The 27,003-nt window shown below is 38.3% G+C and overlaps 1 protein-coding gene across 13 annotated transcripts in view; it reads left to right on the forward strand.

Moving 5' to 3' along the window:
- The window catches only part of Fryl (FRY like transcription coactivator), a 230,725-nt gene that overhangs the window by 99,677 nt on the left and 104,045 nt on the right, over window positions 1–27,003 (forward strand). For all 13 annotated transcript variants that reach the window (XM_070012498.1, XM_070012504.1, XM_070012503.1 and 10 more), the window contains 5 exons: window positions 6,465–6,518; window positions 9,861–10,000; window positions 10,871–10,967; window positions 23,390–23,469; window positions 24,337–24,417. In XM_070012498.1, the coding sequence (XP_069868599.1) occupies window positions 6,465–6,518; window positions 9,861–10,000; window positions 10,871–10,967; window positions 23,390–23,469; window positions 24,337–24,417 (452 nt within the window). The remainder of the gene's footprint in view (window positions 1–6,464; window positions 6,519–9,860; window positions 10,001–10,870; window positions 10,968–23,389; window positions 23,470–24,336; window positions 24,418–27,003) is intronic.

Here is a 27,003-nt window from a genome sequence, read left to right on the forward strand (position 1 = left end):
ATGCTACAATACTTTATTCATTTAACAGGTATTTTCAGAGATATCTGTTAAGATACAATTCCAAAATGATGGGCAGTAGTGGTGTGGGTTGCAGCAGTACCTCAGTGTGTCTGTCCCATCGTCTATCTTGGAGAGAAGAGGCACTTCTGCATATCCTTTCTGACACAGCAGGAAAATTCCCAAATCCTGGTCAAATTTTGCAGATGCTCAGCCTTTGTACTTCCATACACCACAGCAACTCCTTATCTAGGTCAGAACTCTGTCAGCTTTGTCTTCATTTATATCCGGGTCTGGGTAGATTGGAAATCTATAGCATCTAGATAGTGAAGATACACTTAATCTAATATTGTGGCAGTGTTTATATTACAGGTTTATAGGCCTCCATTATGATTTTATTTATTTTGAAATTTATTCTGCTTATCACCCTTTAGAGTCATTCAAAGAGTTCTCTTGAGTTCTCAAACGATAGTATTGCAGAGTCACTTCAAAATCAACAGCATCCAAAGCTTGTCAGGTACAAGGAGATTGGAGGGCTCATGTTCCATCAGGATAGCGGGTTACAGAAACACTTAGAAGCACAAATGTCAGTGGCTTTTGCTGAAAGAACTTAATCTGTCACTAAAATGAGAGAATTGGCTTTTTTATTCCCTTATTAGAAACCATAATAAAAGGAGGTTAAGGAGGCCAAAGGAAGCCGAAGATTAGCTGAGCTTGATATTTAGCCCAGCTTCATTTTAGAAGGAGCACTGAGGAAGGGCAATCATTGATTGAAATTGCACCTTGGAAACTATGCAATTCAATACTTTAGGTTCTTCCTAAAAGGAGATGGATCGATCTTGGGCAATGATCCAGGTAAAAACTTGATAGCCTATTAATCTTGTAGATTGCCAAGGACTAGAAAAGAAGGTAGAAAAATGGCTTTAACCAATCACCTGATCATCTAGACCTAAGTAGCCGGTAGGCCCCAGCATTTTAAAAACTCTACAATTAACTTTGTTTTTTGAGAGTATTAAATCGTATGTATTTTTAAAGAATTTTTTTTTCCTGTGTGACCAGCTTGGCAGAATTTTCTCATTAGTTTTGTCTTCTGCTTGCAATTTTTTCATGTTATATTTTAAGAGTGAGCTGTGTGTGTGTGTGTGTGTGTGTGCGCGCGCGCACGCGTGTGTGTGCGTGTGTGCGCGCATATGTGTGTGTGTGTGTGTGTGTGCCTGCCTGTGAGTGCGTGCCCACACACTGCGGCTTGAACTGAGGGTTTGAGTGCTCTCCCTTAGCTTTTTTTTTTTTTTTTTTGGCTAAAGATTGGGCCTCTTTCACCTGAGACTCCACTTTTGGCTTTTGGGGGTGCTAATGGAGATGAGAGTCTCATGGACTTAGCTGTCCAGGCTGATATCAAACCACGATTCCCAGCTCTCAGCTTCCCCAGCAGCTAGGACTGCAGGCGTCAGCCACTGGCACTTGGCTGGAAGAGATTTCTGATGTGGTTTCCATTGTCTAATCTGGACAAGCAATTTCAGCTCTTTTTTTAGTCTAAGTACCCTGAGATGTTCTTGTACTACCCAGAATGGGAGAGTTTAGTCATTGACTGCTAGCAAGCGTAATCAGGGGCTAGAGGCAGAAGACAACTAGGGATTTTAGTATATACGTTTTTCTTAACCTTACTTTCTCTTATTTTGTTTTTGTTGGTGGTGGGGCCTGAACTCGGCCTGGGCGCTGTCCCTCAGCTCTTCAGCTCTATCACTTTGAGCCACGGCGCCACTTCCCTGTCTTTTCTACTTATGTGGTGCTGAGGAATCAAACCCAGGGCCTCATGCATGCAAGGCAAACAGTCTATCACTGAGCCACCTTCCCAGCCTTAAACCTTACTTTCTTCAGTGTTGTTCCTCATTTTCAGTTGTTACATCGCCTAGTTGGAACTTACTGCCTTAAGAAAGGCAATACCTCTGTAAGATGAAGAGATTGTCAGCTTGGATAAAAGGAATGGTAGATTCTAAATCTCTCCTAAACAATTTTTTTGTAACAGTGTTTCAACCTCCCTTATTTTTATCCTCACTATTCCTATCCTTACAGAGACCTAACTTCTCCAATGCGAGAGCCTTCTGGGATTGCTGTGCATCACTTGGGCTATCTTTACTCTCTGTGGGCCAAGCTTATGTCTCAGTGGTTATGCTCAAATGTCATTTTCCTGAATTTTTCCTGTCATTTTCTCTCCTGAAGTCTCAGTTCCCATTCCACCTTCCTGTCTTACTGTCTGTCTAACATAACATACAGTCCCTTAGCTCTCTTACTAAGCCGTCAGGACCAAGAGTCTAGGGATTGTGTCCAGTTTGCTAATGGCTGTGTCCCGAGAGCCTAAAACTGTGCCAGCCACGATGAGCACTCTGTATATGAGTGGTTACCAAGGATATCAACACACTTTTGTGTTTTCTTTTATCTATTTAGGAATAATTGTTTAGTGAGATGAGTTAATTTTGTTTTTATTTTCTTTGTTGGTTGTGGGGCTTGAACTCAGGGCCTGAGTGCTGAGTTTCTTTTGTACTCAAGGCTAGAGCTCTACCACTTGAGCCACAGAACCACTTCAGGTTTTTGAGTGGTTAATTGGAGATAAGAGTCTCATGGGCACTTTTATGCCTGGGCTGATTTTGAACCTCAGTCCTCAGATGTCAGCCTCCTGAGTTGCTAGGTTTACAGGCATGAGCCACTGGCACCCGGTGAGTTAATTGTGTTCTTGCTCACTTTACCTTCTCTTTCTCATTGAACTTTTGATTTTGTTATTATAAAAGTTATATTACTATCATCTTAGTGGGGAGAATGTGGTTATGTGTGTTCAGCCTGCCATCTTTAATTCCAGTTTACCTTCATATTTCAGTATCATTGTTTTTGTACTGTTAAAAATCTTTTCAATAAGTTCTCCTGCTTTTATCTGCTGTTATTGATAGCTGTGTATACACAAGTATAGAACAAATTAGAATGTAAAGGATTGTATACGTTAGAATCATTTATTTTTATATTATAATGAAAATAGTAACCATGTGAAAATTAGAAATAGTTCTACTAAAGGTTATGTAAATCATCCTATATAAATTAGTCTTATTCTTTCTAGCAGTTTTATATTGTTTCAATAAATGATAATATATTTTGGTTTTTTTTTTCCAGCTCCTAATGGTATTTTTGCACTTACTCCATTTTGGTTTTTCTGTGAAAAAAATGCCACTATGTTATTAGCATAACATATAACATTAGTATAAGTCTTAATATAAATGTGTCACTGTAGATAGTAATATGTCTTATTTTTAGTGGTAAGTTACATAGACCATCAGCATTTTAAAAATTATTGTGTCTTACAAGTCAGTACCATTTTGACTCTTTTCCCTAGTCCTAGTTACTGTAGGTCAACCATGATCCAAAAATATTAAACATAGAAAGTACCAGAAATAAAGTAATTATGTAACTTTCTTTATAGTATATTGTGGTAATTGTTCTATTTTGTTATTATTGCAACTGATACATGAAAAAGAAAGTATTTTTAGGGTTTGTTGCTCTCTGAGGTTTTAGGCATCCACTTGGAGTCTTGAGAACATATCTCATAAATAAGTGGGGAGTGCTGTATATCTCCTTGATTAGGACAGCCTGAGCCACACTGTAATGAAGCTGAGAGGTTAACAAAGTTCTTACTAGTGATTTATGCTGAACGCAATACATTTAAGTGCATGCTTTTGTAAGGATGGTAAGTGTGGGCATTCTTTCAAATTAAAAGCCTGGCATTGTTGTCTCGCACCTGCAATCCTTTACTCAGGAGGCTGAGATCTGAGGATCACAGTTTGAAGCCAGCCCAGGCTTGAAAGTTTATGGTTCATATCTCCAATTGACTTAACAAAACACTGGAAGTGGAGCTGTGGCTCAAGTTGTAGAATGCTAGCCTTTGCAAAATTGCTCAGGGACTGTATCTAGGCCCTGAGTTCAAGTCTTGGGATAGGTATGCATACACACAGACACAGACACACACAGACACACACACAGACACACACAGACACACACACACATACACACACACACGCGCAATCATTTCACATGGGGGAAAAAACCAGCTCCTCTTCCTGCTTCAGGAAGAGCTCAATACAGATATTAAATCTTAGAAATTGTTGAGGAAGCATGGTATTATTGAGAAATAAAAAGTAATAAATGTAAGGCAACAGTGAATTTCTGAAAAGGTTATCATTCTTTATTACTGCCTTTTTCTTTAGTTATTAAAGATCTTAACATTTAATATTTACAGTGAAATGGGGATCAAATAAGTTGGGAGAAAACTGTCAGCCACACCCTAGCTCCCAGTTTAGATACAAAGTTTTCTTTAATGTACCTTTAAAAGCTTAGCATTTTTTTAAGGATCAGATGCTTTTAGGAACAGTGTTCTGCTGGACTTCCTAAGAATATTACTCACTGTTGTAGTTAAATTTTAGAGCTAGTTAATTTGACGCATGTATTATTATATAGTCACCATGTCCCATGTGACTGGTATACAGTTTGACTATATGGACAGAACAACCGAAGTGTGTTCAGCTGTAAGGGATTCTGTGATTGGTACAAGCCCTAAACCTTTCCTTGTTAACAGATTAAAGTGCCTGGGTTTCCAAGTTTGCCTAGCCCCATTTAAGTTAGTTAAAACATGATTCTCATACAGATGGGGAAATGTTTATATTTCCATAACATTTGTGATTTTTTTATTTAAATAAAGTTTGGTCATAATGAGAGAAGAAAATTTGAACTCTGTTGAATAGGGATATATCATAAGCTGATTGGATGACACCCTCCACTTGGAAAAGGGAATGTTCCTTCCTCATTGCACAGATTGTAATTGTCCATCTTTTTTGGAAACACCCTTACCACTATACCCAGAAATAATACTGTACCAATTCTCTGGTATCTCTTTTTTACTTTTACAATTTTTTTATTGAGATTAAGTGATTACATAAATTTCACAGTTTTGTGAGATAGTAATACTTAGTTGAAGTCACAAACACATTTTAACCTTCACAAGGCAAATTGTCATTATCATGGTCTATAAAGTTTGTGAATTCTATAAGCTTGGAAAATTCAACTATCCAGTTAACTTAATATTTAAAATGTAATAATCACATGAAGTTTGAAGCCAGCCTCGGAAGAAAAATCCAAGAGACTGTTATCTCCAGTTAACTAGCCAAAGTCAGAAGTGGAGGTATGGCTGAAGTGAGAGAGTGACAAGCATGAGTGAAAAAGCTGAGTAAGAGTATGAGGCCCTGAGTTCAGTCCCCAGTACTGGCATAAGAAACTGACAGATTCTCTCCCCCCAGTTACAACTAGATAAACATTTATATTGTAATCTGAGAATGCCAAATTTCCTTTTTCTGGTGGTATGGATAATTGAACTATCAGAGCCTTGTGCTTACAAGGCGGTAGGTGCTCTATCATAGCCGTACCCCCAGCCCTTTTCCACTTGAGGCAATTTGAAGGTAGGGTTTCACTTTATGTTCAGGTTGACCTGGTAGAGTGCTTGCCTAATGCACATACAAAGCTTTGGGTTAATACAACAACAACAAAAAGACAAAACCAGTTGTACAGAGCTTATCTACAGTATAGAGTAAAGACTCGGTATATGATAGGCTGAGTTCAGAGTTTACTTTCAAGACTTAAAAAAATTGTTGAGAGTTGAAAGTTCCTGCATAAAATGAATAGATTTTTTTTTTTTGCCTATAGTGCTACTGATGGAATGTTAAAATAAGAAGAATTGACTTGGCAGCAGGCCTACATCTAAATCATATCATAATGAGAGTAATTTTTGATGAAATAAGCTGCTTTTCTAAGGTGATAGTTCCAGGCAGTCTAGCTAGTTTTTAGTAAGTTTCAGAAGGTGATAGTGTTCATTTTCGAATTGTTACAGTGCATAGAGACAAATGGACTACTTCTTGTTATCCTCTTTTTTTCATCTTACCTAAAGCTAGCATATTGCTAGCTTATTTTTTCATATGAGGAAATGAATACACAGAGAGCTCAAATTTTAGCTTAAGACCATTTACCTGATGGTGCTAAAGCCAGCTGCCAAGTCAGTCATCTGGCTGCTGTGAGCCTAGCTCCTATTGTCGTGGGAGGCTGTTGTCCTCTAAATACTAGGTGAATGAATCAACTGAATAATAAAACATACTGGCAACTTTTGAACTCCAATCTAAACAAGACCTTTGTTGAGCTTTTAACTTGTAATCAATCTAAGAACTGTTGAACTTGATCTTGTGATTCAGCCACTCCTGTTAGAGCATGGCCTGTGTGGGAAGTTTGAATCCTAGTCCTGTGATTCAGCAAGGTGGAAGTTCACGTATCTAAAACAACCTAATTACACATGGAACAAAGGCACAATCAATTCTTACATCTAAACTGCTTATTATATGGAAGATTTCTACTATTTCGTATTTACACTTTTTTTTTAATTGTAGGAAAAGTTATTGTCCAGATCTCTTCAGAGGGGTGAAGATCTTCAGTTTGACCAGGTATAGCAATTTTTGTTTTGGAGGGAAGATGGGAGATATTTTCCTGGAAGGAAATTGTGTAATATAATGGTCTGTTCCAATGGTCTCACATTAAGAAATTTCTTTTGCTGGGCACTGGTGGCTCACGCCTGTAATCCTAGCTACTCAGAAGGCTGAGATCTGAGGATCGTGGTTCAAAGACAGCTGGGGCAGGAACCTCCATGAGACTCTTATCTCCAATTAAGCACCAGAAAACCGGAAGTGGCATTGTGGCTTAAGTGGTAGAGTGCTCACCTTGAGCTGAAGAGCTGAGAGACAGCGCCAAGGCCCAGAGCTCAAGACCAACAACCGGAAAAAAAAATTCTTTTATTTCATGATCCCATGTATCCTTATTAAGTAGATTCTTTTAGAATTAATAGTTTCTTTTTATTTATTTTTTGCCAGTTCTAGGGCTTGAACTCTGGGCCTGGGCACTGTCCCTGAGCTTCTTTTGCTCAATGCTAGCACTCTACCATTTGAGCTGAGCGTCATTCTTTTTCCTGTGATTAATTGGAGATCAGAGTCTCATGGACTTTCTTGCCCAGGTTGGTTTCGAACCACAATCCTCAAATCTTAGTCCCCTGAGTAGCTAGGATTACAGGAATGAGCCACTTGTGCTCAGCTAGTGTTTGCTTATTTTTAAGCAGGTAATAGAATAAGCTATATACTTTATTAATCTTAATTCACTTAGCATTTTAGAACTTTTTACTTTTCATCATTAATCTTCTTCTTCTTCTTCTTTTTTTTTTTTTTTGGTCCAGTGGTGGGGCCTGAACTCTGGGCCTGGGCGCTGTCCCTCAGCTCTTCAGCTCAAGGCTAGCGCTCTACCATTTGAGCCATAGTGCCACTTCCGGCTTTTTTTCTTTTTTGCTTATGTGGTGCTGGGGAATCGAACCCAGGGCCTCAGGCATGCAAGGCAAGCGCTCTACCACTGAGCCACCTTCCCAGCCCCTCATCATTAATCTTTTTAATAATATGCCTTTGAAATTTCTCAGAAAGCTTCTAAATATCTAAAAATTCATGTGGCACATCCTCTAATATTAGTATTTTTCCCCTGCTGAGATTATATGCTGGTTCAAATACTGTTTTATCATAGTTATTGTATTATATGTTGATTATTTGAAATAATCAAAAACCTAGATTAGCTTTCTGTTGTCACCTAGTATTCCTGGCCACATTACTCAAACTGTATCTTGAGGAAAAGAAGTCTGGGCTTGAGAATGTGGCTTAGATATAGAATGTATGAATCAGCCCTAAGTTTGATTCCTTGATACCACATAAACAAAAAATAAATATACTTAAAAAAGAAGTCCTTGTTCTGGATTAATAAAACTACTTAGGATTAATTAGTGGAATGTACCTTTAAATACCATTTTCCCAGGAACCCCCACCCTCAAGTTCTACCATGTCAGAACCACTAAGTGATATATGACAGTATAGTTCCTGTGTTTACTGCAGCTCTCCAGGTGATATGCTGACACACACTAAGCAAGCCAACCCCAATCTCCAAAGGAACTAGAAACAGGCAGACAAGTTCTTTTTAATTCAGGGCCTAGGCGCTGACCCTGAGTTCCTTTGCTCAAGAATAGTGCTCTACTACTTAAGCCACAGAGCCATTTCCAGCTTTTTCTGTGTATGTGGTACTGTGGAATCCAACCCAGGGCTTTATGCATGAAAGGCAAACACACTACCACTAAGTCACATTTCCAGTCCCAAGTTCTTTTTTATAATCAGATCACTTTAGGCAATGCTTCTCAAACCTTAGATTATTCACATGTTGAATACACTTCATTAATCAATGAAGAATCATGATTCAAATTCAGATTAGACACATAAAGGAAATTTTCTATTTTTCTCCCTATATTAACTATCAAAAACTATGAATGATCATGTCTTATAGATGTTTTCCTCATGTAAGGTAAATTGTCTTGGTAAGTATTTTCAGTAGCAAATGTTTCATTGTTCTTTTATTTTTAGGTTTTAAAGGGGATTTCCTTTGAGTATTTCTGTTTATTTTATCTCTTTTCTTTCTTTCTTTTTTTTAGTTCCGGTTGTGGGGCCTGAACTCTGGGCCTGGGTGCTGTCCCTCAGCTCTTCAGCTCAAGGCTAGAGCTCTACCACTTGAGCAACAGCGCCACTTCTGGCTTTTTTTCTTTTTGCTTATGTGGTGCTGAGGAATCGAACCCAGGGCCTCATGCTTGCAAGGCAAGCACTCTACCACTGAGCCACCTTCCTAGCCCATTTCTGTTTATTTTAATAAAATACAATTTTCAAAATACAGTTAAATAGCATTAATTCCTTGTATTATAAACTATATAAATTATGGTAAAATAATAAATGAATGAGTAAGGGAAGGCAGAAGTAACCAAAATAAAAAACCCAAAGACAATATAATCAAATAAATTACTTTGTTCTTTTCTTATATTTTTTGGATGAAGTTATTTGAGTTATTTGGAAGTTATTCAGAATATGAAATATTAGGGAATTAAAATGTTTGATTTCTAAAGATAATGACTTATCTTTATTAAAAGACTCTTCCTAAGGTCATAGAGCTTACAGAGTCTTAAATATTTGTACAACCTGCATTATAGTTTTCAAATAAGTCAGTAGCAATGCATGATGATTTAAAAACATTAATTTTATGTGCAGTGGATTAAATTAGTACAGTAACACTTTTGAAGAGAGAGTTTTCAGTTGGAATCTTCAAGATAAAGAACAGTCATCAGCCCTTGAATAGTAGTTACTTTAGGCAGATAAAGACAACAGTTCGGTATCTTTTGTTCACATAAGTACTGAGAAACTGATGAGACAAGAAGTGGATATTGTTTACACATTGTATTCCTAAGAGTTCTGCCATAAGTACCTAGGTGCACTGTCAGAGTTGTTGCTGATGGGTGTAGCTTTACACACGTGAGTGGCATATAAAGGTGAAAAAAAGTTTGAAAGCCACTAAGATCAGCTGAATGGTTTTGGATAAAGTTATTAGTGGTTGAATCTTTCTCTTTAATTTATTATGTATCTATCCTGGCTCTCATTTTATTTTTTAAGCACAGTTACTACATTTGAGTTGCTATGCTTACTCATTTCCAAATGATATCTAGTAGAGTTATTGTACTACGTTTGATGTTGTATTTTATTTTCTGGTGCGTCTTGTGTTTCAGTTGATGAGCTCTATGAGCTCAGTAGAGTTATTACACTACATTTGATGCTGTATTTTATTTTCTGGTGCGTCTTGTGTTTCAGTTGATGAGTTCTATGAGCTCAGTAGAGTTATTACACTACATTTGATGCTGTATTTTATTTTCTGGTGTGTCTGTGTTTCAGTTGATAAGCTCTATGAGCTCAGTAGCAGAGCACTGTCTCCCTTCCTTACTTCGCACCTTGTTTGACTGGTACAGACGACAAAATGGAACTGAAGATGAATCTTATGAGTACAGGCCTCGCTCTAGCACAAAGTCTAAGGGGTAAGTGGATTTTTTTCCACTGTTTTACCTCAAATCTGAACACCTCTGGTGAAGAAAGTAATAATGTTATCTGTTGAAGGTTGTTCTTTGGTTTGTAAGCAAAGAGCAAGGCTTACTTTTGTTGTGAAAATGGTAGTAAATAGGGAAGGAAGATTCATACTTAAATTACAAATCAAGAAGTACCAATTAAACTAAATGGACCCCTGCAGTGCCTATCCCCAGTAATAGCTATGTGAAAATTATTCTTCACAGTGCCATCCAAGTAGCTCCATCATAGGAGCTTTAACAGTCATAGGGACATATTCACATAGTTTATGAAGGTCCTATTCACATAGTTTATGAAGGAAGCAATTGTGATACAATAAGAAAAAAATACCTAGATAATCTTTTGGCCTCAGATCCTAGAACTTGTCTTCTGCATCTTCAGATATTTCAGAAAGACTTTGGGTGGCATATAACAGCTATGGTATTCAGGCAGTTGCCCATAATTTAGCATCATTGAGTTTCGTAGATGCTATTTGTGACTTTTCAACTTAGGTTTGTAGTTATTACTATATTTTCACCTCCAAAGAGTTAGAACTCTAGTTTCTATTCTTAATTTTAAGCTGGAGCAATGCTACCTTTTCTAAAGCAATTTAAAATAGTTTTCTTCTTTCTAAGTCTTTTAGATTAGGTTTGATTTCTTATAGATACAATAGAGAAGTGATTTGTAAATACTCAGTGTCTAAAATGAAAGAACATGTTGTGTACATTACTTCGATTATTTAAAAAAAAAACATCCTACTAATCTGTATCAAGCAAGCTCAGAACACAGTTAACTATCATGACCTAAAACTCAGTTGTAATACTAATTTGGGATTTTTGTTTCAGAGATGAACAGCAACGAGAAAGAGATTATCTTCTGGAAAGACGGGACTTAGCAGTAGATTTCATTTTTTGTTTAGTTTTAGTTGAAGTTCTAAAGCAGGTAAGTACTGTCTTTGCAATCTGTATTTCTGAATCCTTTGATCACTGTGTCTCCATATTTTGGTTTCTTCATTTAGGATCTTACCTCTCCAATTCTGACGTGCATAAACTAAACACCTCAAACTTAATTATACTTCTTTTAGCTGCCTGGGGCTTTCCTGCCTGTACCTGTCAGTCTTCCTTATTCTTTTTTCCTTTCATATGCCATCTGAGATATGAAGTTTTTTAGCAAGATGCAGCTGAATGGGAATCAGGTTAAGTATGGGTTTTTAGCTTTAACTATAGTCAGCCTGTCATTTAGCTACTTCTATCCCTTGTTACTTCTGCTTCATTTCTCTTCCTAAGCCTGCAGGCTGCATTTCAGCATGTACTAATTATGCAGTTATAGCTGAGGAATGAGATGATTTAATAAAGGTGAGACTTAATTGTCAAGTGCAAATAGTTTTCAGACAGATGATGAGTTATGTGCATTCATTCATGAGCATTAGAATGCCTGCTGTGCATTGGCATTGTTGCAGGCTCTGAACTCAGGAACTTACATCTGAATGAAATGGATAGTGAAAATAAAAATGCATCATGTCAGTGTCATCTTAGAATTTTTACTATGCAATGTTGGTACTAGTCTATGAGTGCTTTTATTAATTTTGAAAGATTTTTTGTAAGTTCACAGTCTTTAAAAAGTTATATATCATTCAAATAGGTTCTTTACATTTCTAGTCATGGGCATTATGTGGTTTAGGAAGAAAAAGGAGCCTAAAGAAAGAAGTTGTATTTCATATATGACATTTAGATAGGTAATTTGGTTTTGTTATATAGAATGTGTTTATGATGATAAATAGCGAATGTAAAACATAAAACTAATTGGTAGTCTTTTTTTTTTTTTAATTTTTTTTATTGTAGAGATACTATACAGAGGGTTACAGTTACATGAGTGAGGTAATGAGTACACTTCCACTTCCTCTTGAACATTGTTACCCCCTCCATTGTTTTCCCCCTACCATCCCCTCCCTCCCTCCCTTCCCCAAGGTTCTTTTTTTTTTTTTTTTTTTTTTTTGATCGTGATTAAGTGATTACTTAATTTCCAGAAATTCACAGTATTGTGGAATAATGATGCTCATTTAAAGTCACAAGTTCATTCTAACTTTCCTGGAGCAAATTGTCTATCACAGTCTGTAATATATAACGGTGCTCATATGTTATATACCATATATGTGATCAGCAGCATGGGGATATTTAGTAGTGGTTCAACCAGATGAGTGGGAGTTCTTTGTTTCTTAAGTCCTGTTAGTTTTGTCATATCACCTAACCTTTTGGATTCATCATCCACTTATCAGGGAGACCATGTACTGTTTGTCTCTTCGTTCTTGGCTTACCTCGCTCAACATGATTCCTTCTAGCTCCATCCATTTCCCTGCAAATGCCATTATTTTGTCATTTCTAATGGCTGCATAATATTCCGTTGTGTATAGATACCACAATTTTTGGATCCATTCATCTGTGGTGGGGCATCTAGGTTGTTTCCATATCCTAGCTATTGCGAACAGTGCTGCAATAAACATGGAGGTGCACGTGTCCTTGTATATTGGTTCCTGTTGTTCAGGGTAGATGCCTAGAAGTGGTATGACTGGGTCGTAAGGGAGGTCAATCTTTAGCTTTCTAAGGACCCTCCAGACTGCTTTCCAAAGTGGTTGTATGAGTGTACATTCCCACCAGCAGTGTAATAGCGTTCCTCGTTCTCCACATCCCCTCCAGCATTTGTCGTTGGCTGATTTGTGGATGTGGGACATTCTGACTGGGGTAAGGTGGTATCTCAGGGTTGTCTTTATTTGCATTTCCTTCACCACCAGGGATGATGAACATTTCCTCATGTGTTTCTTTGCCATTTTTATTTCTTCATTTGAGAAGTCCCTCTTTAGTTCCCTTGCCCATTTAGTAATTGGTGTGTTGGGTTTGGGAGGGATTAGTTTCTTGAGTTCCCTGTATATACAGGATGTTAACCCCTTGTCTGATATATTGCTGGTAAATATTTTTTCCCAATTAGTTGGTTGTCTTTCTAGCTTGGTTGCGATAGCTTTATCTGTGCAGAAGCTTTTTATTTTAAGGTAGTCCCATTTGTCGAGTCTCTCTCCAATTTGTTGTGACCCTGGGACTCTGTTCAGGAAGTTCCTTCCTGTGCCTATTAGTTCAAGTGTCTCTCCTACTCTGTCCTGCAGTAGTTTCAGAGATTCAGGTTTAATGTTAAGGTCTTTAATCCATTTTGAGTTGATGTTGGTGCATGGTGATAGGCTGGGGTCCACTTTTAGTTTTCTGCATGTGGCTGCCCAGTTTTCCCAGCACCAACGGTTGAAGAGGCTGTGTTTCTTCCATTGTATGTCTTTGGCTCCTTTGTCGAATATCAGCTGGCTGTAGGCCTGTGGATTTATTTCTGGATCTTCTATTCTGTTCCATTGGTCTTCGGGTCTGTTTTTGTGCCAGTACCATGCTGTCTTTGTTATTATAGCTCTGTAGTAGAGTTTGAAGTTCGGCATGGATAGCCCTCCCATATTGTCTTTATCCCCTAGAATTGTTTTGGCTATTCTAGGTCTTTTGTTGTTCCATATGAATTTTTGGACTGTTTTCTGTATTTCAGTGATGTACGTCATTGGGATTTTAATAGGAATTGCGTTGAATTTGTATATTAGTTTTGGAAGTATTACCATCTTTACTATATTAAGTCGGCCTATCCAGGAGCATGGGAGGTCTTTCCATTTCCTAGTGTCTTCTGCAATTTCTTTCTTTAACTTTTTATAGTTCTCATTAAATAGTTCTTTTACATCTTTGGTTAGGTTAATTCCTAAATATTTTATTTTTCGGGAGGTTATTGTGAATGGGGTTGCTCCCTTTATTTCCCTCTCTTCCTGTACATTATCTGTGTATAGGAAGGCAACTGATTTTTGTGGGTTTATTTTGTATCCTGCTATTTTGCCAAAGTGATTTATGATTTCTAAGAGTTTGGGGATGGAGTTTTTGGGATCGTGGAGGTATAGTATCATGTCGTCTGCAAAAAGGGATAGTTTAACTTCTTCTTTTCCTATGAGGATCCCTTTAATGTCTTTTTCTTGCCTTATTGCCCTGGCTAAGGGTTCTAGGACTATATTGAAGAGGAGTGGAGACAGTGGGCATCCTTGCCTTGTTCCTGATTTTAGGAGAATTGGTTGTAGCTTTTCCCCATTAAGTATAATATTGGCTATTGGTCTGTCATAAATGGCTTTTATTGTTTTTAGAAATGTTCCTTCTATTCCTATTTTCTCCAGAGCTTTTAGCATGAATGAATGTTGAATTTTGTCAAAGGCCTTTTCTGCATCTGTAGCGATAATCATGTGATTCTTGACCTTGGCTCTGTTGATATGTTGGATTACATTTATTGACTTACGTATGTTAAACCATCCCTGTGTCTCTGGGATGAAGCCTACCTGGTCATAGTGAATTATTTTTTTTATGTGTTTCTGGATTCTGTTAGCTAGAATCTTGTTAAGGATCTTTGCATCTGTGTTCATCAAGGAGATTGGCCTGTAATTCTCCTTTTTGGTTGGGTCTTTGCCTGGTTTGGGGATGAGTGTGATATTGGCTTCGTAGAATGAGTTTGGGATAGCTCCTTCCTTCTCTGTTTCTCTGAAGAGCTTGAGGAGTATGGGTATTAGTTCTTGTTTAAAGGTCTTATAGAATTCTGCTGTGAATCCATCTGGTCCTGGGCTTTTTTTTGTTGGAAGACTTTTGATAGCTTCCTGTATCTCATTATAGGATATTGGCTTATTTAATTGGTTAACTTCTTCTTTGCTCAGTTTGGGCAACTTGTATTTCTCTAAAAATGCATCCATTTCTGCCCGATTTTCTTCCTTTAGAGAGTATAGCTTTTGAAAGTAGTCTGTTAGAATTGTTTGGATATCTTGGGTACGTGTGGTGATGTTTCCCGTGGCATCCCTAATCCTATTAATATGGGTTTCCTCTCTTCTTTTTTTAATTAATCTAGCCAATGGGCCATCAATTTTGTTTATTTTTTCAAAGAACCAGCTTTTTGTTTGGTTTATTTTGGTTATGGTTTTCTGATTTTCTAATTGGTTAATCTCTGCTTTTAATTTGGTTATCTGGCTTCTTCTAGTAGCTTTAGGTTCCATTTTTTCCTGTTTTTCTAGCTGTTTTAATTGCAACATGAGATTATTTACTTGGTCTGTCTCCATTCTCTTGATGTGGGCACTGAGGGCAATAAATTTGCCCCTCAGGACTGCTTTTGCTGTGTCCCACAAGTTTCTTTGTGAGGTGTTTTCATTTTCATTGAGTTGTAGGAAATGCTTTATTTCTTCTCTGATCTCTTCTGTTATCCAGGCATTGTTAAGGAGTGTGCTGTTCAATTTCCATGTATTGGAGAAATTTCTGCTGTATGCTTTGTTATTGAGAGCTAGCTTGATTCCACTGTGGTCAGATAGGATACAGGGGATTATGTCGATCCCTTTGTATTTGCTTAAGTTCCTTGCATGAACTATGATATGGTCTATTTTGGAGAAAGTTCCATGAGCTGCTGAGAAGAATGTGTACTGTGTTGTTTTAGGGTGAAATACTCGGTAGATGTCAGTTAATTCCGCTTGCAGTATGGCCTCTCTTAATTCGGTAGCTTCTTTGCCAATCCTCTGGTTGGTAGACCTGTCCTTTGGTGAGAGTGGTGTGTTAAAGTCTCCTAGTATTATCGTATTGGGATCTATTTTATTCTGTAAGTTTGAGAGCATTTGTTTGACATATCTGGGTGCACCAATATTTGGGGCATATAAGTTGATGATGGTTATATCCTCCTCTTGGATTGTTCCCTTTATTAATATGTAGTGTCCGTCCTTGTCTTTCTGTACTGATTTTAATGAAAAGTTTATTTTGTCAGATATCAGGATAGCTACACCTGCTTTCTTACTGGGGGCGTTTGATTGGTAGATCCTTTTCCACCCCTTCACTCTGAGTTTGTTTGTATGTTTGGCTGAGAGGTGGGTCTCCTGAAGGCAACAGATGGATGGGTCTTGTTTTCTTATCCAGTCCTCAGTTCGTTTTCTTTTAATTGGCGAATTCAGCCCATTTATATTAAGAGAAAGTATAGAGAGATGCATTGTTGTCCCTGCCATTCCGTTTTCCTAAGTTTTTCTTTTTTCCTTTCCTCCTGTGCTTGCTCAGTTAGACTTTGAGTAATGCCTGTTTGGGGCAGGCCCCAGTTCCTGGCTGCTTTCTTCAGGTTGTGTCCCCCCTCTTAGAATTCTTTGTAATGCTGGCTTAATGTTTATGAATTCATTTAGTTTTTCTTTGCTATTAAAAGTTTTCAGTTCTCCATCAAATGTGAATGCTAGCTTTGCCGGGTAGATCAGTCTGGGTTGGCAGTTATTGGCTCTCAGGGCTCGTATGGTGCTTTCCCAGGCTTTTCTTGCATTCATTGTTTGTGTGGAGAGATCTGCAGTAATTCTTATTTTTTTCCCATTGTAGTATAGCTCCTTCTTCATTTTTGCTGCATGCAGGATTGTTTCCTTATTATTCAGATCTATCATTTTTACTATAATGTGTCTAGAAGTGTTTCTCCTGGGGTCTTGCTTGTTGGGTGTTCGATAAGCTTTTGTGATGTAGTTAAGATGGTCGTTTTTGAGGTGGGGAAAATTTTCATTGATTATCTTGTTAAATAGGTGTTGCATTCCCTTGCTCTGGAATTCCTCACCTTCGTCCACTCCAATTATGCGAAGGTTAAATTTTTTAGCATTATCTGCTTGCTCTTGAATATCCCTTTGGTTTAATTTGAGTAATTTTTCCATATCTGTCACTTTTTGGTCCAGTTGGTGTATTCTGTCTTCTGTATCTGACACTCGACCTTCCATTTCATTCACTCTGTTGACAGTGGCTTCTATTGTGGTTTGCATGGAGGAAATGGATCCCTTTATGGATTCAATGTTGGTTCTCAGAGTACTGATCTCACCTCTCAATGAGGTATGCATTACCTCTAATTTGGCGTTTATCTCACTTCTTATTGAGGTTTGTGCAGCTTCTATTTTTGCATGCATCTCTTGTTTGATACCCTGTATCTCTTTGGATAGTTCATCCTTGTGCTCTTTCAATTTCTGATAAATTTCTCGCTTTATTTCTTGAGTCATTGCCTCCAGCAACCCTTGGAAGTAGCCTTTGTCTTCCATTCCTGCTTTGCTCCCACTGGGGCTCTCCCCTGTGTGGCTGCTGGCTTTTGGGGTGAGCTTGCTGTCCTGGGTGGTAGTAAACCTTGTGATTTTTCTCTGTGATTTTCGCATGGAGGTTCAGGAGACTGCTCTTCAATTTTGTTTTGGTGTGTCTGTCTTTGCTTGGTTGCTGATTCTGTATTGGTAGAGAGAGTCTGTGCCTGATCTGGGTTCTGTTGGGAGCCTATTTCCAGCTGCTATTCTGACTTACTTAGGATTCTCAGCTCTCTGCTGTAGATTGCTGACAGTTCCCGCCTTTGGAAGGGTTGAGCAGCCTAGACTGCTTGTGTTTGCTCCTACGGGTGCTCTTGTGAAGAACAGATGCTCTGGATGCACTCTCCCAAATGCTGGAGTCTGCTATGGGCTCCTGATGTGTTTTTGTTTATTTGTTTTGGGCTGGTTGTGGGCTTGAACTCTAGGTTTGGGTGCTGTCCCTCAGCTTTTTCAGCTCAAGGCTGGCACCCTACCGTTTGAGCCACAGCACCACTTCTGACCCTTTTTGCTTTTGTGATGCTGAGGAATCAGATGCAGGGCCTCATACATCCAAGACTATCACTCTATTGCTGAGCCGCCTTAACAGTCTGAGCTCCTGCTTACTATCAGGTGCTGGCAGCCTGTGTTGCCCAATTCCCAGTCTAGGGTATATGGGTGGAGTTTTGGTGGGGTTTGGGCTTCTCTTGTCCTGGGCCTCCAGGTCTTTTGTTGTCACAGGCGTGCTTCCCGGGGGAGTGTTGTTTCCTGGTTTTCTCCCCTCTGTTGAGGCGTATGCTCAGCTTTTTACTTCAATTGGGAGGAGTTGGTTGTGTTGTTCAGGCGCCGGATCCCGGGCTTGGTTCCGGCCCCAGCCTGGAGCGCGCTTGTTAGGCCTGTGCTGATGTGTATACCCCCTAGGTTATACAGCCTGGGGGACACAGTTCAAATTTCTTCTACTGTTGGTAGTCTTGACCCAGGGGCGCTGTTCCTGGCTTGGGCATTTAAGCTCCCTTCCAGGGGTGCTCTTGCTCTAGCCTGGCCAGCTGAGTGTGCTCCACGGGCTGGTGGAGCTCTCAAACAGTTCCCAGTTTTAGTGGGTCCTGTGGTCCGGGTGCTGGGGTAGGGAGTCTAGGTCAGGGTCTGGGGATTCCCTCCAGCTCTGGTCTCCCTTGAGGGATACACTTCCCCTGTGGGGTACTCACCCTGGAGCTGGTTGTTTCTGTGTGGTGTAGGTCGTCAGTTGTTGCAATCCGGGCTGGGTTGGGCGGTGGTGGCTCTGTGTGATTCTTTTCTGTCTCTGCCTCTGTCGAAGCTGTTGGGTCAAGAGTGTCCACGCTCAGGCAGCTTCTTCTCGGTACCTCTGGGGCCCAAGTGACCCCGCCGGGTTGTTGCGATCGTGATCGGGCGGGCGGGTGGTCTGCAGACAGGACCCTTTGTCGCGCCGAGCCGCTTTGGCGTGATGGAACCTCTCTGCTCGGGTGGAGAGTGCTGGATCGTTGCGATCGCGATCCGGCGGGCCGGGTGGTCTGCCCCTTTTGTCACTCTGCTGATGCCGAGCGGCTTTGGCGGGATGGAGCCTCTCTGCTCGGGTGGAGAGTGAGGGGTGGGGGTGGGATCCTCGTGGAGACTCCCGGCTGGTAGGTTTCTCTGTTCCTGGCGATCTGCTGTTCTGCAAACCAGTACCTGATGTTCTGAAAGTGGCCCCCTGTGTCTCTGCTGTTTCTCTGGGGCTCCCACAGCCCCCGCCGGGCCGGCTGGCCGGCGGCTTGGCGCGCTGCCACGCGGCCAGTAAAGGTTGGGGGAGGGGTCTTCGCTTTTCTCTGTTTTGAAATTCTTTTCCTCTTTCTTTTTTGTTATTCTCCGCCTCTGGTTTTTCTCTGAGTGTTCGTCTTTTTATTGTTGTCGGTCTCTTGGGGAGATTAAGCGTTGGAACTCGAACTCTCTTTTTGGTTGGAGAGAGCTGTGGCGTTTCCCTACTGCCCCGTCGCCATCTTGGTCCCCCCTCCGGTAGTCTTTTTTAAACATATTTTTGTGTGTTTTTTGAATTATAGTAATTTATAGTTCTTATATATGTGAAATAATGGTGTTTTGTACTCTGAACTCTGCAAATAATTACAATATGTAAAAGAGATAAACATTGAAGGTAAAATTACCTTAATCCACACCTTTTCTAAGAGTTTTCAGTAGATATAAGGAACAAATTTCCTTCAGGATTTATGTTAACAAGCCATGTCTATGAGTTCTGTTGGGATGCTAAGATCCTAAAGCTAGAATAAGTAGGGTAGGAGAAGCCGGGGATCAGAATTTACCATGAATGGACTTGTCTGTCGCTCTTCGGTTGATCTGTAGTATTTGTTGAGTTATTGGAGTGTGATAGATGTCTTTGCTTAAATAGCATAGGGATTCTTCTTTCAGTCTGACTAATTGCACACTCTCTACCCAAACATTTGACTGCTGTGATCCAACTCCACAATGCCTTTTCTCCTTTACTAGCACTAAGTCCTTTCTCATCAAAACAATTGCCTCTTATTGCACTGGCTTCAGAGCTTTGACTAATGGGAAACCTGTGCACTGGCTTTAGAGCTTCATCTCATGGAAAACCTGTGGAACTGCTTTGCTTCTCTTCCTCCTACTTTCCGTTCTTCCCCCTCCCCATTCTCCTCATAGTCATAGTCTTCCTTCTCCATTTACTTTTCCTTCTCCTTCCACAATTCTTGCTAAAGGAAAACTTCAGAATCTATAAACTTTTTTTCATTTGGCTTGTTTTTCAAGTTTGCTGCACATCATTTCTGATTCATGGGTTGTATGGACTCCAAATGTGAGACAGAAATATAGTGGCTCTGGTAGGAATTGGTAGGAATCTCTGTCTTTGTTTATTTTTCCATATTATTCTGACCAGCCATGCCTTTCTACTGTCATTTACCACTTCTGTCCATACCTTAGTTCAAATGCACTCAACAAGGAAAAAATAGATCACCAAGAATGTAGATATCCGTTCTCCAAAATTCTGGTAGCCCTTTCCAGGAGTAAGAGGCAAGTCTTTTTTAGCTTCTCCAAAACTGTAGAAAATGAAGTTAAAAAATCAATAGAGCTTTCTGAAATCACAACTAATGAACCCAATTTTCTTCTGTCAAGATGACATAGAGCTTAATAGATCCTGAGAATAGTCAAGGTAATATATCTTGCATCTACTAGGACTTTTACTTTTGTTCTACATAATATATCCACATTAATATGTTTTCTAGTTTTTATTTTTGTAAGATGGAAGTACTGACACACAGTGGTTCAGGAATAACTATTCTTTGTGGCTTAATGCTGACTTCATGGAATAAATTACTATTCCTTGGATAACTTATGTCTCCACTAATATCCACATATTTAAGAGCTCACCCATCCTTTTTTTCTTCCCTTCCTCGCTTCTTATGCATTGCCCCCCTCCCCAAACCCCCTACGCACTTTGCGGTAATAGTACCAGTACTAGGGCTTGAAATTAGGATCTGTGCTCTTTCCTTTATCTTTTTCTGCTCAGGGCTGACATTCTACTACTTGAACCACAGTTCCCCTTCTGACTTTTCGCTGACTAATCGCAGATAAGGGTTTCATGAACCTTTCTACCTTGGCTGGCTTTGAACCACAAGCCTCTGAGCTTAGCCTCTTTGGTAGCTAGGATTACAGGTATGACCCACTAGTGCTTCATCCCTTATACTTTTGAGATAGTCTTGCTAGAGTTGCCCAGGCTAGTCTTGAATCAGAGTCCTCCTAACTCTGCCTCCTGAGTGCAGGCATTACAGGTTTGTACTGCTGTTTAGAGCTCTTTGTACACAAAGAGCATTTTATCTTTTGTGCCAACAGATCATTCTGAACCCTGGGAAATGGCCAGGGAACATATTAATATCTCAGCTCCCTCTCTTGCTTGTTGTGTAACTTGATTATCTACAAACTTTTCTCTTTTTACAAAAATGTAGAATCAAGGGAATTAAATACAATAATGCTCAGTTTATAGAAAGCACTCAACAAATGCTATTTGTTATTTTCATTTTATAGATAAAATTATTAGGTGTAGTGAGTTGGTGAAAATTTTATAATATAGTTCAACTTTTAAATTTTTTCCAATTCTTCGTTTTAAAACAAAAATTTATTCCTGTTAGTAAAATCAATGATATGAAATGAAGTGGAAATGGCCAGTATCTTTTCAAATAGAATTAAAGTTTAGTCAGAACAAGTTAGGTCTCAACATTTTTATTTAATTTAAATATGAAAGTAAATAATGTGATTGAACAAAATTAACTCTGGATGATAACTGGCTTTTTCCCAAAAAGTCAGAAGAGTAATTTTGGAAAAGTTAAATTTTATTGTTAGTACAGAAGCCTTAGAATGCACAGGGAAAGGTTGGAGGCATGACTTTAAAAAAAAGCGCATATATAAGAGTGTATTCAACAGCAGTATGGCATTGGAAAGGTCTGAACCAATCTTCTTTTGATACTGAATTTTAGTTGTGCATTTTAAAACAACCCATATTGGAAACCTAGCTTGTGTGCCATTTAAGGTCTTGGTTTAGTTCATCAGTACCTCTATGACAAATCAGAAGGCGGTACTATCTCTTATGTATGTGAAGTAGTAGGTCGTTGGCATTTTCATATTCACACCACATTTTGGATGTGGATAGGCATCCTGAAGTAGGTCATGGAAGCATCCTACCTTCACTTGATCTCAGCATGGATTACTAAGTTCCAGGCATCAGGCTGCTCATTCAAACACATCCTGCTTTTTGTTCAAGTTTGCTAACACCTCATAGCAGATGTCTTCTTCTGGAGCTAATAATATATAAATTTTGTATATTGTCTGCATTGAAAGCAAGAAGAAAGCTACTCAAAAGTTACATAGCAAGTCAAAAGAGAAACTAACTGTCCCCATTCTTTATATTGTTGCTATTATAATGAAGAACAGTTGCTATTATAATGAAGAAAAGTTTATTTTTAAAGGTTTGATTACAGTTTACTTAAAATGAATTAGGCACTTTGGTATAGCTATCAGATATTACTTGAAAGATCCTTTTTAGTTTCTTCTTAATATGAGATGAATGATGTCGTTCAAAAGAGAAGTATACAGGGTAAAAATAAAAGATTGTAATCTATTTGCTTCATTGACTAGCCAGTATTCTGAAGTTTTTTTAGCAATAAATAATTGTTACACTTTTTTTTTTTTTTTTTTTTGGTGGAGCTGGTAGTACTATAAAACAGGGTCTTGCACTTATGAGGCTAGTACTCTATTTGAGCCACACCTCCAACTTTGCTTCTGGCTAGTTATATTGGAGATGGGGGATCTAGAACACTTTTCTGCCTAAACTGGCCTTGACTGCAATTATGCAGATCTTAGCCTCCTGAGTAGCTAGGATTACAGGTGTGAGTCACACGTGCCCAGTTTGATCTTTACACTTTTATAATGAGATGTGTTCACCTACAAAAGATTAAAAAGCTGTAACTAGGGAGGCTTTCATGGAAAAGAAAGATAAAAAGAAGAGTTAGACTAAGGGATTATATACCATTTATCAAAATTGTAGGGAAATGGTAAGACAAAAAAAAGCTTGACTTTCTAGGGACAGTGGTTTATGGGAAGATAAATATGTTGAGTAAACTAAGGGAAGATAAAGGATTATTTACTAATAAGGCTTGCTTGTATAGATGTGTCTCTATGCTGGATTCCTGTCTCAAATGGTAATGTTAGTCTCCACTTCCTGGTTCAGAGAAGAGCTTCACATATTCTTACTACTGTTGATTGTTTTTTTAAGAACCATAGATTAAATTTCACGGCAAATTTAAATAATTCATGTAGCTATAGAAAAAAATTATACTCTAACAAGGAATTTTAAATTCATTACCATGAAGACATCTTCTGTTTCTAATTGCCTTTGGCTCAAAACAACCTATGTCGTCCTACATAGCTTATTATTGGGTCCCTTTCCTTAGATTGTTCCCATACTTTTACCAGCAATGCATAGTAGATCTCACTTTCTTGTTTTATCTCTACTGTTCTCTGTTGCTGACTTAATTTTATAAAATGCTATTTTGTGTATTTTTATTCTTTTTATTTTTAGTGAAATGGAGCATCTCCATATATTTATTATCTTAGGAGTCAGTTGATTATTTAATAAAAATGACGGAAATATTCACAATGACCTAATAATGTAGTTGGTTTTCTTTATATATTTTTCTTTACATTCTAGATTCCTGTTCATCCTGTACCTGATCCCTTAGTTCACGAAGTTCTGAACTTAGCTTTTAAGCACTTTAAACATAAGGAAGGGTAAGTAAAATGCCAACTAAGGATTTTTTCCCTCCATAGTCCAGGTTGAGACATTTTAAATAAAATTTACTGATGATTTCATCTTAGAGTTCGAAGCAACTATTATCCCATTTCATTAGAATCTTTCCTGCTTATAGGAAAGATTTAATAAAAATAATTCTTACCACCAGGCATTTGTGGCTCACGCCTGTAATCCTAACTACTCAGGAGGCAGAGATGTGAGGATCACAGTTCAAAGCCAGTCTGGGCAGGAAAGTCCATGAGACTCCTATCTCCAATAAACCACCAGAAAACTGGAAGTGGTGCTGTGGCTCAAGGGGTAGAGCACTCATTTTGAGCGGAAGAGCTAAGGGACAGCGCCCAGGCCCACAGTTCTAGCCATATGACCGACCAAAAAAAAAAAAAAAAAAAAAGAGAGAGACAAAAAAGAAAAATACTTCTTACCATTGTAGATCAGATTTTTAAGAGCCAGAAGATTAAATTTTATGGCAAATTAAAATCTAATCAGTTGAAAAAATTCTTGTCTTTTCAGAAAAAAATTTATATAATAACTCTAGTAAAAAATTTGAAACTCAGGGCTGGGAAGATGGCTCAGTGGTAGAGCGCTTGCCTTGCATGCATGAGGCCCTGGGTTCAATTCCTCAGCACCACATAAGCAAAAAGAAAAAAGCCAGAAGTGGCACTGTGGCTCAAGTGGTAGAGCACTAGCCTTGAGCTGAAGAGCTGAGGGACAGCGCCCATGCTCAGAGTTCAGGCCCCATGACAAGGTCCCCCCCACCCCCCCAAAAAAAAAAAACTTTGAAACTCATTTACAAAAGAAATTAAAAAAGAAACATTTATTGAGGTATGTTTGTTTTGTTGTTTCAGATATTCAGGAACCAACACTGGGAATGTGCATATAATTGCAGATTTATATGCAGAGGTCATAGGGGTTCTTGCCCAATCAAAGTAAGTCTTACCTCATTGATTTTTATTTGCTGTACATTTAAGAATACTTCGTAACTGATGGAGTAGACATCCAGTCTTAGGTTCACCGTGGTTGTCTGCTTTTTTATTACTTGCTGTTCTGTTCCTTAGAGGGTGCTCCAACTATTCTCCATTCCTCCTGTGCACAGCTTGCTTTAAATTATTTGATGTTTCTCATAAATGTCTGAATTAAGCAAGTCAGACATCTTCACAAATAGTGGACACAGAAATTTCCTTATTTCTTATAATTTAACACTTCTGTGTTAATTTTTTTTTAAATCTCATTTAGAGCTCTTTACAAGAGCTGATAACTAACTACCTTCCTTTTTGGCTGGATTCTTTTATCTCTGAGATTACAACACAGTGTCTTCTAATTATTTTGTCTTAAATACTGAACAGTTTCATATAGATAGAAGAGATACCAAGGAAAGATAACTGAAGCCAAGATTCTTTTATTGAAGTGTTAGTTATGAGTTGCCCTAATTGAGTTGTATTGATTCATGATCCTATTTGCAGCTTGTAGTTGCTCTAAAAATTCCAGAATTTTTTGGATTTCCTTTTGTTGCTACTGGGAAATATATAAGAGAAAAAGAATTAGTTCATATTTACTTGGGTTCCTTTCAAAGGGACTTTTGCCCTGGACCATTCCCCTCCCCTATAACAATCTTTATAAATTCTAAGAAGGCAAGCACAATTATTGTGAATGTTTAATAATTAGTATCCTGCTGGCAGTGGGGGGAAGAACACTAGTATTGGGGTTTGAACTCAGGGCCTTGTGCTTACTAGGATCTCTCACTGAGCCATAGCTCAAGCCCAGTAGTTGGAATCTTAACATCAAGTAATGACTTTTATTTCTTTTCTTCTTTTTTTTATGCCTTAATATACAAGGGATAACCCATGCTACAGAACGTAGAATGACGTTTCAATATTAAAAAAGATTTAGACACAGACAAAGCCTGGTGTGGTTATGAGGCCAGCTTCGGAAAAGATAGTGAAACCTTTAATTTACAAATGAGTTGGGCATGGTGGCACATGCCTACAATTCCAACTGCTTGGGAGTTGGAGATTGGGAAGACAGTGGTTAGAGGCTGGTTTGAGGAAAAAGTACAAGGCAGTATAAAAATGACAGAAGCAAAAAAACTCCTGGGATTGTGTCTTAAATGTAAGAAGCGTAGAGTTCAAACTCTCTAAGCATGTGAACATAAAATTGTAGACATGAGGAATGTTTTTTTTTTTTGAGGAATGTTTTTTTAATTAAAAATAAATTGTGATCTCAAACATAGCCCAGAAGTTCTAAATAATACATGAATAAGTTAGAAATTACCACATCGTGGTTAAGTTAACTCTAGATGGTTAGGATATAAGACTAAATAGCTAATCAAGTGATGGAGTAGCATAAACCTTGCTAGTCCAGCTGTAACAGAGCTGTAGCACAATTGAGATGTTTTCATTAGAGTGCACTGTGAACAAAGGGAAAAGTAGGTGAGTCCAAACTAAATCAGATTCCTAATACCTAAAGGGGGAAAGTTGGTCCACCTTGTGTTAGATTCCTAGTAACTTAAGGGTGGATATTCCATCCTGGTTGAGTACACAAAGTAGTACCCTGGGTTAGACTCCTGGTGCCTAAGGGACTGGTGGTGGAGCAAAGTCTGGGAGAGGGTTGGGATACTTTGGAGTTTTGTCTAAAAGTTTTCTATTGCTGTACTGCCTAATAATTTTATGGAAAATTGGAAAATTCCTTGGGTTCAAATAAACATTTCAACAAAAATTTTTAATTTGCTTTAAAAAGATTTCATAGAGATAATGTGAAATGATGTTCTATTCCCCAATATTCTAATGGAAATAGTTAAGTTGTCCTTCCTACCATATGTCTGGATTTGGTTCATGTTTGTTTTCTTTTCTCTTCACTAGTCAATGAAAGCATGGAAATGGAAAGCAAGCCTTATTTGAGGCTATTTTAACTGTTAGGAACAACATTAAGTTGTTACTATTAAATAGCATATAGAGATGGTTAATTATTGATTAATCAACTATTACATACTTTTTCATATGTACAACAAAGAATACTAGTCTTAGTAATTGTGATTTGAATCTAGGATCATACTCAAAACCTTTTGGTTCTGTAGCTGACATACTGAAAGATGAATGTACTCTCTCCTCTTTGGTTAATGAGGTATTAGATTTAAGTAATAATGGGTACTCTATAATTGGCTGATTTCTCTCGTTGAAAAATTATAGTCCTCAGTCTGGTGTCTGTATCATCACCAACTTAGAGCAGAGACTTCAAATCTGGAGACTGATTACTAATATCGAGATATTGTATGAACACGTCATTTGACCTTACTTTGTAATTGTTATTAATAAATGGCAATTGTACTGATTTACATCACAAGAATAAATAACTCCTAAGTTTAAAAATAAACCAAGGAAAATTTTTGTATAACAATTACATTTCCCTTTGTGCAGTTTTCTGGTCATTTTAATAAGGACAGAGAAAGGAGGTGTTACCCAGGCAACAGACCTTTTGATTTCGTCCTTAAGATCATGTGGGAAATTGGTGTTTTTAAT

Source organism: Dipodomys merriami, unplaced genomic scaffold (assembly GCF_024711535.1).
Source record: "Dipodomys merriami isolate MVZ:Mamm:240054 unplaced genomic scaffold, mDipMer1.0.p SCAF_9, whole genome shotgun sequence".
In the NCBI taxonomy this organism is placed as follows: Eukaryota; Metazoa; Chordata; class Mammalia; order Rodentia; family Heteromyidae; genus Dipodomys; species Dipodomys merriami.